General features: G+C 41.3%; 1 protein-coding gene across 16 annotated transcripts in view; it reads right to left on the reverse strand.

Moving 5' to 3' along the window:
* CABIN1 (calcineurin binding protein 1) overlaps positions 1-14,720 on the reverse strand; it is a 230,800-nt gene that overhangs the window by 194,982 nt on the left and 21,098 nt on the right. For all 16 annotated transcript variants that reach the window (XR_006275953.1, XM_043498477.1, XM_038373075.2 and 13 more), the window contains 7 exons: positions 14,350-14,486; positions 13,692-13,909; positions 8,010-8,088; positions 7,554-7,741; positions 5,512-5,661; positions 4,253-4,447; positions 2,620-2,856 (listed from right to left, as the gene is read on the reverse strand). Coding sequence is in view for 15 of the 16 variants with exons in the window: in XM_043498477.1 (XP_043354412.1) it covers positions 2,620-2,856; positions 4,253-4,447; positions 5,512-5,661; positions 7,554-7,741; positions 8,010-8,088; positions 13,692-13,909; positions 14,350-14,486 (1,204 nt within the window). In the remaining variant the exon portion in view is untranslated. The remainder of the gene's footprint in view (positions 1-2,619; positions 2,857-4,252; positions 4,448-5,511; positions 5,662-7,553; positions 7,742-8,009; positions 8,089-13,691; positions 13,910-14,349; positions 14,487-14,720) is intronic.

A 14,720-nucleotide genomic window follows, 5' to 3' on the forward strand; every position in this document is an offset into this window, starting at 1 on the left:
GAAGCTGCATCAAGGCTCCTGTTAGTGATAACTATAAAGAGATGTATTTACACCCTGAAAGGTGAGACATGCTTGCTTAGAATGAAACTGGACAAAAGTTAGTTCCAACAAATTTAAATACAATGAAAATTTTGTAGCCAGATAGAGCCAACTAGGAATTATGAACAGAGATTCTCCTGAAGAGATACATTTCAGAAATAGTAGTTAACAACTAAATAACGCATAACAACAAACGGACTAGAAATAAGGGATGGGTAGGTGTGTGACAGTCTGGTAGAGAAATACCAGTATCATTTACTTATGAAAAATTGCCTATTCTTGAAACAGAGAAGACAACAGCTCAAAGAAAAGGGATTTGTATGTCTCTCCCTCTAACCAACAGGGTGAGATTACTTCTCCAGAACATATGCTAGAAGAGCCCTACCGAAAGCTGCATCTACTGAAGTATATTTAAACTACCCTATAGTGTCTAGTAAAAGCATGCCTTGAGGACCACATAGCAACTTTACAAATCTGTTAGTAAAAATAGTGCCCTTTTTCAGTTCACGAGGTGGAGTTGCTATTCAGGAAATGGACTGTGATATTCAGAGAAGCATAGGCTTTAGTAACACATTCCATATATCATTTAGATAGTATGTTTTTATGGAACTTATGCTTTTCCTTTGGCCTCAAAAGTAAAATGAACAAATGTCCATAAACTCAGAACATTTATATTTTATTCTGATGTTTATGTCCTACTGAACGTCTCAGCAGGAATGGAGAGACAAAGGCCTAGGAAAGGAAGGCTAATCTCTTGATTCTGATAGAAATTAGTAGTGCAAGTCACATCAACTCTCTGTGCCTCAGTTTTACCAACTGAAAAGTGGAAGTAATCATATTTACAATCCTTTGTAAAGGACACAGAGCTACAGATGAAAAGATCTATATAAGAGAGTATTATCATCATCATCTGTTTTTTGTTAATGTAAGAAATAAAACCCAACCCTTGACTTCTAATAATAAAGTCTCTTTGAAGGAGAACTCCACTGTAACATGAAAGGTATTCCAACAGCTGTATCTATTTCAAAATGAGTGTGTGTCCCTACACAATTTTAAGTGTCTAATCAGTAACTAAAAAAATAAACCCCCTGACAATCAAGAAGCAATTAAAAACAAACAAACAAAAAGTAGTAGTAATCAATTCGGCATAAAATAAATAGGAAGCCAGCATTTTGATAATTTTTTGAAATTATGTAAGATTGAGAAAATTCAGGTACTATTAGAAACTTTCTGGAAAACCCTCTACTACAAACCAAAACCATTTTTTTTGTTAAGGAATTTACCTCTAGCAAATTTGAAATTCTCTGATTTTCCTTTTCCCCCACCCGAAATGGGAAATTGATTTATCACTCCCAATTTACCTCAGGGAAGAGAGCCTCTTGGAGAGCAGTACAATGCCCCATCAATAAAACAGCAGCCCTAACCTTACTCCAAAATAACAGCCCCAGTTACTGAAACAATGACAGGTGTTTCTAAAACTTCTGGAAATTCCTTCTTTATTTATTATATTACACTTAAAGATATATTTTACACATATAAACTGGATATATTTGTTCTTATCTGTGAAAATATTTATGGTATTACAAGAAATTTCTGCAATTTCCCTGTAATAGCCTTACCCTTAGTGCCACTTCTTGCAGGAATTTCTTGCAATACCATAAATATTTTCACAGATTAGAACAAATATATACAGACATCATTGTGCACATTGTGCAAGGTGCCAAGTGACCTCAGGTCCCACTGAAGTTAATGACAATTGAGGGGCACTCAGAATGTTGTAGATAGTAATTAGCAAGCTTGGGTCTTAAAGAGGAAATAATATTGAAAGTAGTTTACAATTCTGGCACTTGAATGAGAAGTTCAGGAGAAAAGTAAACAGTTGTCAAAATCTCAGAACTTCTTCTACAAAAAGGCTAAATATTACCCATAATTTTAAAAACTGGAAAGAGGTAATAACCACCATTTTACTTAATTCTGTCCTTAAGAAGAAGGGAAAGAGGAATGAGGATGAAAATACCCTTCATAATCATCAGATTCCAAATTCTGACTTAAGTCCTATATCTGTATAAGAATCTAAAGAACTAACTAGTGTCCAGAGCTACTAGCATCTCAGTTGAATGATGTAACTTACCAACAATACCAACTGACTGTATGTACCCTATTCCTAAGGTTCATAGGATCTTTCTTACCATCCCTTGTGTGAATGGCTGGAATATGCAGCAAGATCTGTGCCAGAAACAAACTGGGCCCACCCAGCCAGCTGGACCAAACCTTGCAGTGCTGCCCCTAGAAACAGAGTCATAGTCAGCAGTACTTCTTCCTGAGCCACCTTATTACTATTCCTTGCTCATTTCAGCAGACACAGTGCTCAGAATTAGCAGCCATTACTGATTTCAGAAGAGATTCTCAATGCATCTGACATCTTGCAGTGAAAACTAAGAGTGTGAAAGGAAACAGCCCACACAGAAATGTAACCCAAGAGACTATGCAAGTGGGTGGCAATTCAGGCAGCAGCTGTATCATGCCTAAAAAAGATCTGTCGTGCACATGGCTGCTTGCTAGTGTATGTGAACAGGTTACCTGAATGAGGTTGTTTGTTAGCCGAATGAGGCTCAGCGTTACAGAAGATTCCTTCAGGATGCTACTGTCTGATGACAGTGAGCGATCAATCCCCGTGAGCAGCTGTGTTACTGTAGCAACCCACTCTTCTTTAGCAGACGCTACTGTCAGGTTAATCATCTGCTGAATTGCTTCGTTCAAGGCAACTTCAGAGCATTCAAAACATTGCCTATAATCCTTCTGTTTCAGCAGGGAATCCTAGTGAATGTTAACATGAAAAAAAAATGTTATATGGATCTAATGTTTATTTCAAAGCATAAAAGCACAATAAAGGGGAAAGGGGAATGGAAGAAGGTACACAGTTTGCAGTTAATGTTTACTCTACTGAGAATCCAGTATGAAGTTTCTAAATGTGGCGTTAAAATGGGCAATACAAGAGACCACAGAACCCATGCTTCTCAACTGAGTGTCATCAGAGAAGCAACACTAAGTCCCATTCTCTGAATACAAAGAGACTTTACATGAGCCTACTTTGCAGGGAAGAGGCAGCAATGAGCCTCTTGCTCTCTAGCCATATGCTGCCGTGTATGGAGGTTCAACAGAATCAGAGTTTGAGTCACTGTGGACCCATGCTACTATTTTATTGCTGGTTTAGAAAACAAGCTAATACAATGATAAAGGTTACAATGTCCAGCGTACTTTTATGAGCCCCAACTCTAAGATTCTTTCTTGTTGAGTATGGAAAACAAGATCTGATGTCCCAGTATCACAACAAAATAGGAACGTGGACGAAAAGCAACTGGTCCAGGCTTACTCTAGTCAAACTAGCAGTAAAAATAGCCAGCAGAGAAAGACTAAGGAACTGACAGACTGCATCCTGCTCCCTCAGCAGAGGGCATCTGTCCCTTAATTGTCATGGTAGTGCATAATCTTTTGATCTTGCTAGACTAATCTCCTATCCTGTAATTCCTGATTGCAACAGCGATCAATAACTTTAAAAAAAAAAAAAAAAAATCTATGGCTGGGCAATATCTGGCACCTTTTTCTGTTAGATAAGGATCTTGCCATGGTGATCTAAGCTTTTATCACCTCCACTTTGGACTCTTGTAATATCCTGTGAAGCCATCTTGGAGGTTACAGCTGGTGCAGCAGCCTGACTGTGAAGCAGGACAGACCAATGAGAAGTTATCACACCAGTGCTTCTTGCCTCACACTCAGTTGGCTAACAACTTTCAGGTGCATAGGATGTTTGGGAGCCACCATATAAATAGTCAAGGGCAACAAAAACTCCAAGTTCTAGTACCAGGCCATTGGTAAAGTGGGTTCATCCATAATAAACCTCTAAAACTGATCCAATTTCACTCAAGTTTATATAGTCTTAAAGTTTTCAAACTAGACTGAATCTGGATCAGTTTTAGAGGTTTGGGTGAATCCACTCTCTCTCTCTCTCTCTCCACATATATAGAGAGTGGATTCACACACACACACACACACACACACACACAGGCCCCATGTTCTGCTTCTAAATGAAGTCAACGCAATTCATCATTAACACTAACCCTCCAAATCTTTTTTATGTTGCTCTTGGAAATAAAGCAGATGCAGGGCTTTCAAACACTCACTAAACAGCACTTTTTAAAGAAACATAACAAACCTGCAGCAGAAGTAACTGTGTTGGTCTCTCTGGTATAGATATAACAAATTCCAGATGTTTAGCCCTACCATATCCACTAAAGCACAAGGTTGGGTGAAGCAGATGCACTACTGCCTTGTAATCCCCTGCCTCATACAGTCGCTGGATCTCCTCCAAAGATTGGCATCTCTCCAGAGACTTGAGGTTCTTGTCAATCTGCAAAAGTCACAGATGGTGCAATCCAACCTACATTTCACCTTCATGTGCAAATGACTGACTTTTCTTATGAACAACAAAACTATAGCTGTAGGATGTGTAAAATTTACAGCACTGTAAGAAAGAGAAACAACAAGGAAGAAAGTAGACAAGCTTCCACCCATTATCACTCCAACTTGTATTTAATTTTTTTAAAAATTAGTACTATCGTTTTTTGTGTTTAAGCCATAAATTTCAAAATCTCACATTTTTTCTGATGAACTATGAGAAAGAGCAATCAGATGGCATTGCCTGAGTCTGAAGCCCTCCCCTATAAGTTGTAACAGAAAAATAATAATGTCTAATTTTTAATTTATAAATTCATTTGCACGTTTTAATGGAAAATTCTGACTGCTGAAGGCAAGAGTTCATTTGAACAGTGAAATTAAAGCATAAGAAACCCTCTAAAACCCTCTAGTCTAATGACTAACAGCTGTATATGCAGCACCCTGATAATAAATAGAGTGAAAAATATTGCTAAGACTGAATTGTGCAGGGACCAGTAATAGATAAAGAAAGCATTTAACTGAAAAAGGGAAGGACGGTTTTCAAATCAATTAACTATAAAAACCACAATCATTGTTGGTTTTAAACTGGTTTGTAAAATATTCTTCACTCTAAAACGGCTGCTACTGATGTTATACATGCTACTTTTCCATCAGGGCAAGTGCTAGTAATTTTGAAATGAGTCTTGCAGCTACGGCATTGTTTCTGAGCACTGTTGATACAGAAGCCGCACTAGTTTTTTTTGTTTGTTTTTTTAAATCATAAAACATGCTTTTATCCCCAAAGGGAACGTGTCCCTTAGCATCTCTATCTCAGATTCCCTCCAGAAGTATCACATTACGGCCCAAAAGAAAATGGATTGTGAACAAGAAAATGGCGCACACATATAAAATCTCTAGTTTCTCACAACACTTAGCTCTTCTTTAGAAATGTCTCAAAACCACACTAAGTAAACTGGAATCCTCAATTTTGGATGAACTTAGAAACAGAAAAACCCAAACAAACAAAGTCATCCCTACCTCTTCTAGAGAAACAACAGAATCAACATGGAGGTTAGGTAATCGGATCACGATTCTGTGTTCATTGCCAGCTTTAGCTTGGAGTGCAGTGGAACTCTGCAGCATTTCGGTGCAGATGTCATAATTCTCCAATGCCTGCTCCATGTCACCCTGTGGAAACAGTTTGAGAAAATCACTCAATGCTACCTGAGATTCTTCAAAAGCAGCTGGGCAATGTTGAATCATTAACTCTGTGAGTACACTGTCAGTGAGAGATAGGCAAATTATTTGGGAGGGTACTTTAGTAATCAAAATATCAACCAAAAGAGTCATCACCAACAGTTTATCAGTCTATTCTACCAGTTACCTTCATCACCACTGGGGGGAAAGGGGAGGAAACGGGACAACTAGGTATTCAAGTTACATAACAGGAAAATTTATTTGTATGAATTGACTAACATTTCCTTTCTCTGAAAGTGAAGGGAGGCAGATTAAATCCAGAAGTAAGTTTTCCTTTTATGCTGACCAGAACCATAAATTTGGGTAACATTACTGAGATGTACAGCTAACTAGTTAAGAGAAAGTAAAACTGTGAGCAGCCCACTTTGTTCATCTTAAACAGATTTGAGTTTTCCTAAAAGGGAGGAATCAGGACAGGAAGAGAGGCTGTAGAGGGAGAAAAATATAACTCACTAAAGCTAAAGAGATACAGCACTAGCCATAAAGACAGTTTGTTTAATAAAGATGATCAATACATTTTGACTGGACAACCTGCATTCAGTTTAAGCAGAGTTGGTTCTGATTCCAAATGTATATTTATGTTTCAGATTATCCTTCTACTTCCATCTTTGTTTTTTTAAATTGAAATATCTAGATCTGTTGTTAAACAGAGGAGTTACGTGTGTGTCATAATCTTAAAACTTTTAGCTTTCAGTGAAACAGAGCAGAGAGTACTAGTCTAGTCTATATGTTTCTTCATTACTGGGACTGTGCAGTGACAGTCTATTTTGAATGGTCTTCACCTGAAAAAGGAACTAGAAGATCCCTTTAACTTAAAGAAATTTTATTTTTGAGTGAAAATAAAATGACTTATCAAGGAGTCTCTACTTCAGTTGTATAAAATGATTAAACATAGTTTATAAATCAGAAGAAGGTTCTGTCCCCATTAATTTTTCTATGGAACAATCCAGTTTTTCATTAGATGGATTTCTTAAAGAAGGATTTTGAGTTATGAAAATAAAAAGGAAATGAATTACTCAGTGGGTGTATATGAAATCAACTGATATAGTACTTTACCAATTGAAGATTAAAGTTTCATTAGTCAAACCCACATTTTTTCTTCTCAAAAGTTTAGACTTAAGTACAGACAATCTGTAAACATTTTCTTCGCTGCCTTAAGAAACCGATGCTTGAAATAAAATAATGATGAAGTCTAGGATCCAATAAATAACTTTTCTTTAGATTGTTTACTTGAGCAATCAGTCTACAACAAACTGCTTGAAAATCTGTACATGAAATGAATAACTTGTCAAAAGACGGATCGAGCTCCATTGGAAAAAAAAGAATCAATCCATCACAATATATAAATGTTGACTCAATGCACAGTTGCATTTTGGACATGCTATTTGGGCTTCTATTACAGATTCTACGAGCTAGAATCCAGGCTTCAGTCTGTTAGTGAATTTGTGTCTTGCAGCTGCTCATTATAATTCCAGTTGAAATTTATTTCTGGGGACCGAAGACTAACTACTTTAAACACATGTATGTACCAAAATGACTGAATCCTGGTACAATGCGTAAGGATTTTGGCCAGATCCTTTGCATCTCTCTAATTACTGAATGTTGATAGGGACAGTTAATGAAACTAAATAAAATAGACAAATGTAACCTCTACTTTGTCTTCAAAGAGGTCAAGCTATTCCTGAATTACTTGACTCCAATGTATTGATGACTTAACATACACCCACCACTTCAACTGCTCATAATAATTCTTAAGTCCATTTGTTTAAAAAATGTGCTAAATGTGAAAAATTCTATTTGTTGAACTCAAAATGAAAACAAACCTGCAGTGCTAGAAAGCGAGCCTTCAGCCAATACACTCGAGCCACAAACTCCAGCCAGCCTTCCTCAAACAGATCTCGCTGGGAAGATGCAAATGAGAGCTGCAACAAGTCCCCCAGAAAATGGGATCCTGGGAAATCAGGACCAAACTTTCCGTTCACAGTGGCAGAAGGGCAATTTCGAGGGGAAACTGTAAATTAATTTATTACAGTTTAGCATAAAATCACATTCTCCCTATGCAAACACTTCCATGTGCAGCAGCTGCAAACACTCAGCTCACCCTTCTAACACAAACACTAATAAAAAAAAAAATGATGATGAACTGTTGTACACATCCATTGATAAGACCTACATCTGGAGAAGTAACAGCTCAGTATTCTAATAAATGATTCACAAAATTTCTTACAAGTTTAATTTACACTGTAAGAATAGGCTAATAGAGAAAAACCAATTCTCACCTGTAGAGCTCTTCCCTTTCGTCAGCAACCATTGGTCAAGTTGTAATTCCATGCAAGACAGACTCATCAGCATCATATCCTACAGTGAAGGTACGAAGAGGTCAGGGAAGAATACAAAGAACCTTGTTTGGAAAGTAAAAAGAAGTTAACAATTCACTTGAAAGGAAGCTTTCTAAGCCCTGGTCTACACTAGGCGTTGAGGTCGAATTTAGCAGCATTAAATTGATGTAATCCTGCACCCATCCACATGACGAAGCCTTTTTTTTCTACTTTAACGGCTCTTAAAATTGATTTCCTTACTCCACCCCCGACAAGGGGATTAGCGCTGAAATCGGTTTTGCTGGGTCGAATTTGGGGTACTGTGGACGCAATTAGATGATATTGGCCTCTGGGAGCTATCCCAGAGTGCTCCATTGTGACGGCTCTGGACAGCACTCTCAACTCAGATGCACTGACCAGGTAGACAGGAAAAGACCCGCGAACTTTTGAATTTCAATTTCCTGTTTGGCCAGTGTGACAAGCTGCAGGTGACCGTGCAGAGCTCATCAGCAGAGGTGACCATGATGGAGTCCCAGAATCGCAAAAGAGCTCCAGCATGGACTGAACGGAGGCACAGGATCTGATCGCTGTGTGGGGAGAGGAATCCGTGCTATCAGAACTACGTTCCAGTTTTCGAAATGCCAAAACATTTGTCAAAATCTCCCATGGCATGAATGATAGAGGCCATAACAGGGACCCGAAGCAGTGCCGCATGAAACTTAAGGAGCTGAGGCAAGCCTACCAGAAAACCAGAGAGGCGAACGACTACTCCGGGTCAGAGCCCCAAACATGCCGCTTCTGTGATGAGCTGCATGCCATTTTAGGGGATTCAGCCACCACTAACCCAGCCGTGTTGTTTGACTCCTTCAATGGAGATGGAGGCAACACGGAAGCAGGTTTTGGGAATGAGGAAGATGATGAGGAGGAGGCTGTAGATAGCTCACAGCAAGCAAGCAGAGAAACCGGTTTTCCTGACAGCCAGGAACTGTTTCTCAACCTGGACCTGGAGCCAGTACCCCCCGAACCCATCCAAGGCTGCCTCCCAGACCCACCAGGCAGAGAAGGGACCTCTAGTGAGTGTACCTTTTAAAATACTATAAAATGTTTAAAAGCCAGCATGTTTAACAATTAATTTGCCCTGGCATTCGTGGCTCTCCTGGATATATTCCCAAAGCCTTTGCAAAAGGTTTCTGGGGAGGGCAGCCGTATTCCATCCACCACGGTAGGACACTTTACCACTCCAGTAGCACATACTCGGGAATCATTGTAGAACAAAGCATTGCAGTGTATGTTTGCTGGTGTTCAAACAACATCTGTTCTTTATCTCTCTGTATTATCATCAAGAGAGTGACATCATTCATGGTCACCTGGTTGAAATAGGGTGCTTTTCTTAAGGGGACATTCAGAGATGCCCGTTCCTGCTGGGCTGTTTGCCTATGGCTGAACAGAAATGTTCCCCACTGTTAGCCACGCAGTGGGGGGAGGGGGGCGAGGCAAAATGTGACCTTCTAACGAAAGCACATGTGCTATGTATGTAATGTTAACAGCAAGGTTTACCGTGAAAGAGTGTACTCATTGTTCTATAAAATGTGTCTTTTCAAATATCACTGTCCCTTTTTTTTTCCTCCACCAGTTGCATGTGTTTCAAGGATCACAGGATCTTCTCCTTCCCAGAGGCTAGCGAAGATCAGAAGACGAAAAAAACCACACTCGCGATGAAATGTTCTCTGAGCTCATGCTGTCCTCCCACACTGACAGAGCACAGACGAACGCATGGAGGCAGACAACATCAGAGTGCAGGAAAGCACAAAATGACCGGGAGGAGAGGTGGTGGGCTGAAAAGAGTAAGTGGTGGGCTGAAGAGAGGGCTGAAGCTGAAAGGTGGCGGCAGCGTGATGAGAGGAAGCAAGATTCAATGCTGAGGCTGCCGGAGGATCAAACTCATATGCTCCAGCGTATGGCTGAGCTGCAGGAAAGGCAGCAGGAGCACAGACCGCCACTACAGCCCCTGTGTAACCAACCGCCCTCCTCCCCAAGTTCCATAGCCTCCTCACCCAGACGCCCAAGAACGTGGTGGGGGGGCCTCCGGCCACCCAGCCACTTCACCCCAGAGGATTGCCCAAGTAACAGAAGGCTGGCATTCAATAAGTTTTAAACTTTTAAAGTGCTGCGTGGCCTTGTCCTTCCCTCCTCCACCACCCCTCCTGGGCTACCTTGGTAATTACCCCCCTATTTGTGTGATGAATTAATAAAGAATGCATGAATGTGAAGCAACAATGACTTTATTGCCTCTGCAAGCAGTGATCGAAGGGAGGTGGGGAGGGTGGTTAGCTTACAGGGAAGTAGAGTGAACCAAGGGGTGGGGGGTTTCATCAAGGAGAAACAAACAGAACTTTCACACCGTAGCCTGACCTGTCATAAAACTGGTTTTCAAAGCTTCTCTGATGCACACCACACCCTCCTGAGCTCTTCTAACTGCCCTGGTATCTGGCTGTGCGTAACCAGCAGCCAGGCGATTTGCCTCAACCTCCCACCCCGCCATAAATGTCTCCCCCTTACTCTCACAGATATTGTGGAGCGCACAGCAAGCAGTAATAACAGTGGAAATACTGGTTTCGCTGAGGTCTAACCGAGTCAGTAAACTGTGCCAGCGTGCTTTTAAACATCCAAATGCACATTCTACCTCCATTCTGCACTTGCTCAGCCTGTAGTTGAACAGCTCCTGACTACTCTCCAGGCTGCCTATGTATGGCTTCATGAGCCATGGCATTAAGGGTAGGCTGGGTCCCCAAGGAGAACTATAGGCATTTCAACATCCCCAACGGCTATTTTATGGTCTGGGAAGAAAGTCCCTTCCTGCAGCTTTTGAAACAGACCAGAGTTCCTGAAGATGCGAGCGTCATGTACCTTTCCCGGCCATCCCACACTGATGTTGGTGAAACGTCCCTTGTGATCCACCAGTGCTTGCAGCACTATTGAAAAGTACCCCTTGCGGTTTATGTACTCGCTGCCTTGGTGCTCCGATGCCAAGATAGGGATATGGGTTCCATCTATGGCCCCACCAAAATTAGCGAATCCCATTGCAGCAAAGCCATCCACTATGACCTGCACATTTCCCAGGGTCACTACCCTTGATATTAGCAGATCTTTGATTGCGTTGGCTACTTGCATCACAGCAGCCCCCACAGTAGATTTGCCCACTCCAAATTGATTCCCGACTGACCGTAGCTGTCTGGCGTTGCAAGCTTCCACAGGGCTATTGCCACTTGCTTCTCAACTGTGAGGGCTGCTCTCATCTTGGTATTCTTGCACCTCAGGGCAGGGGAAAGCAAGTCACAAAGTTCCATGAAAGTGCCCTTACGCATGCGAAAGTTTCGCAGCCACTGGGAATTGTCCTAGACCTGCAACACTATGCGGCCCCACCAGTCTGTGCTTGTTTCCCGAGTCCAGAATCGGCGTTCCACCGCATGAACCTGCCCCATTAGCACCATGATGCCCACATTGGCAGGGCCCGTGCTTTGAGAGAAGTCTGTGTCCATGTCCTCATCACTCTCGTCACCGTGCTGATGTCGCCTACTCGCCCAGTTTCGCTTTGCCAGGTTCTGGTGCTGCATATACTGCTGGATAATGCGTGTGGTGTTTAATGTGCTCCTAATTGCCAAAGTGATCTGAGCAGGCTCCATGCTTGCCATGGTATGGCGTCTGCACAGAAAAAAGGCGTGGAACGATTGTCTTCTGTTGCCCTGATGGAGGGAGGGGCGACTGCAACATGGCTTACGGGGTTGGCTTACAGGGAATTAAAATCAACAAAAGGGGGTGGCTTTGCGAGAAACTGAATGGCCGCCTCAAGGATAGAACTCAAAACTGGGTTTAGCAGGCGGTCGATTTCACAGAGGGAGGGAGGAGAAAATGAATACAAAACAAATCTGGTCTATTTCTTGTTTTGAGCCATTTCATCTATCTTTATACATCATGCTGGCAGCAGACTGTGCAGTACGACCGCTAGCCATCGTTACCTCCTGGGTGCTCGGCAGAAGACGGTGCAGTATGACTACTGGCCATCGTCTTCTGCTGGCTGCAAATTAAAAGACAGCGCACTGCCGATAGGACTCAATCGCTATGAGATGAAACAAGGGAAATGACCTGGCTGAGTCACTCCCATGTTTGCCCAGGCGGTTAAAAGAGCACCCAGGATTATGTCGACGATCGCTACCAGTCATACTGCACTGTCTGCTGCCAAAAGGCAATAAACTGCTGCTGTGTAGCAATGCAGTACCATGTCCGCCAGTACCCAGGAGACATACGGTGACGGTTAGCTGAGCGGGCTCCATGCTTGCCGTGGTATGGCGTCTGCACAGGTAACTCAAGAAAAAAAGGTGCAAAATGATTGTCTGCCCTTGCTTTTAAGGAGGGAGGGAGGGAGGGAACGGGGACCTGAGGATATGTACCCAGAACCACCCGTGACAATGTTTTAGCCCCATCAGGCACTGGGATTTCTACCCAGAATTCAAATGGGCAGTGGAGACTGCGGGAACTATGGGATAGCTACCCACAGTACAAAGCTCCAGAAGTCGACTGTTGCCTCGGTACTGTGGACACAGTCCACCGACAACATGCACTTAGAGCATTTGTGTGGGGACACACACACTCGACTGTATAAAAACGCTTTCTACAAAACCGACTTCTATAAATTCAACCTAATTTCATAGTGTAGACATACCCTAATTAATCCTCTTTTGTGATTTCCATTTCCAACCTACACCCATCATGGCTTTCTTCTGTCTAAGGAAAGGAGGTTGCCCTCTTTCTATGATGCTCAATAGGATTAAAGAGACTCCCCTGGCCTTTTACAACTGGAAAAAGGAATGAAAAAAGTCTGTTTATGAAAAGATAAGATGATCTAGTGGGGAAGAAGATAAGAAGGGAACAGTTGGCCCAGTCTTGAAAATATAACTATTTTAAATTGCTTCATCATTAATACTTTATGTTAGAACATCTGAAAAAACCCATCAAAAGGCTGAGATGAATACTGAAGAAGTTGTAGGAATCAAGGAGAACGAGAACATATGCTAGTTTTGCCAGCTCATTAATGCTTTCTGCATAAAGATGGGTGGATAAAAAAAACAAAACTGGGCCTGAGTAGTTCCTAGTAACACTGGATGTTCTGTTACAGCTCTTACAGATGTGGTTGTGTGGATTAAAGAGAAAATTATTTTTACATTTTTTCCACAGTAACCAAGGTTGTAACTGCAGCTTCTTCTGAAGATGGTGAAAGCTCCTGACATGGGTTTAAAAATCTCTGTACCCAAAAATCTTATGGTCTGTGCAGCATTGTTGATTGGCCAAAAAAAACAAACAAATAAACAAACAAAAAAAACCAACCCCCCACCCCAAAACTTGAGTGCACTGCAGTTGGCACTGTTGTTTCTGTCACTAAATTGCTACATCTTACAGTACTTAGACATAATTTGATCTTTCACTCTGTGTCTGGAGCTGCCTCCTGCATCTCAAATGGTGTGCACACACAGCTTTGTGTTCTACCTTTAAGGGTTGGGTTGAGGCTGCAGCACATTCAAGACACACAGAGCAATATACGGTGGATGGGGTAAATTAAGAAGCTCAAAAAACAGAGCGTTTCCTTACCTTGATGTGCTGGTTGCTACAGTCCCTCAGTAATGGGTTGGGCAAATTACTACTATGTTTTCTCCAGCTATTGTAGATACTAAGGACCACCTCAGACAAGCCAGGTGGCCACTTCACCAGGAACTTCTGGCTGATTACTTTCAGATATCTCATCATCAGTTCTAGGATGCCACCATTGTTCAGGTTATCCAATAGGAATTCATGAACATCCTGCTTCTCTGGAAAGCAGATGAGCACAAAGTCTGAGACCTGTTTGTTGAAACTAACCACATTTAATTCCTTGCCTCGCTTCTGAGAATACTACTTTTAATGCTTTGTGACATTTAGCATGCATCTTGCATAAAGAACACCCATAACACCTTTATGACACAGTGGTTCTCCTTTTGCAGGAGTAGCCTTGAATTTATGCAGAATGAAGTGTCTACACTAAAATGGTTAAATGAGATCATGCACACAACACAGTAAATAAGCAGCCCAATGAAAACAAAAATAATTTATTAATACAGTGAAGCTCAGTCAACTGATCTATTAAAATAAATCCTTTAAAATAACATTATTTTGTGCACAAAAAAAGAAAACAGAAGAAGTGGGAGTAAACAAGCAGACATAAGGGAAAAAAGAAAACAAAGTAGAAAAACGCATATGCTGAAGTCCCTACCAGATTCCATGAATGTTGTAGAGTCAAATGACATTCTATGTGGTCCAATATGCTGGAAATTCTCTTGTTTGATCTCTGATTGCACTTCATAGTTATTGAAAGGATCATCCTCTTCCTCTGGATCCAGTTTCCTCAGCCTGGGTGAAAAGGGGTGAAAACAAGTAAAAGACAGTATTTGAGATTATATTGATATTATAACAAATAGCTTGCCAGGTGTAGGGGTTTTGTATATTTTCACAATGGAAGTATCCTAGTGAGAGTTCATCATCAGAAATTTAAATTTATTCCCAGACTTCATCAGAGTAAAAAGCCTCAAGCATGCTATACCTAAAAATGGAAAGAAAGAGCCTACAGAAAAGAGCAAATCCCAG

The sequence above is a fragment of the Dermochelys coriacea genome, chromosome 15, assembly GCF_009764565.3.
Source record: "Dermochelys coriacea isolate rDerCor1 chromosome 15, rDerCor1.pri.v4, whole genome shotgun sequence".
In the NCBI taxonomy this organism is placed as follows: Eukaryota; Metazoa; Chordata; order Testudines; family Dermochelyidae; genus Dermochelys; species Dermochelys coriacea.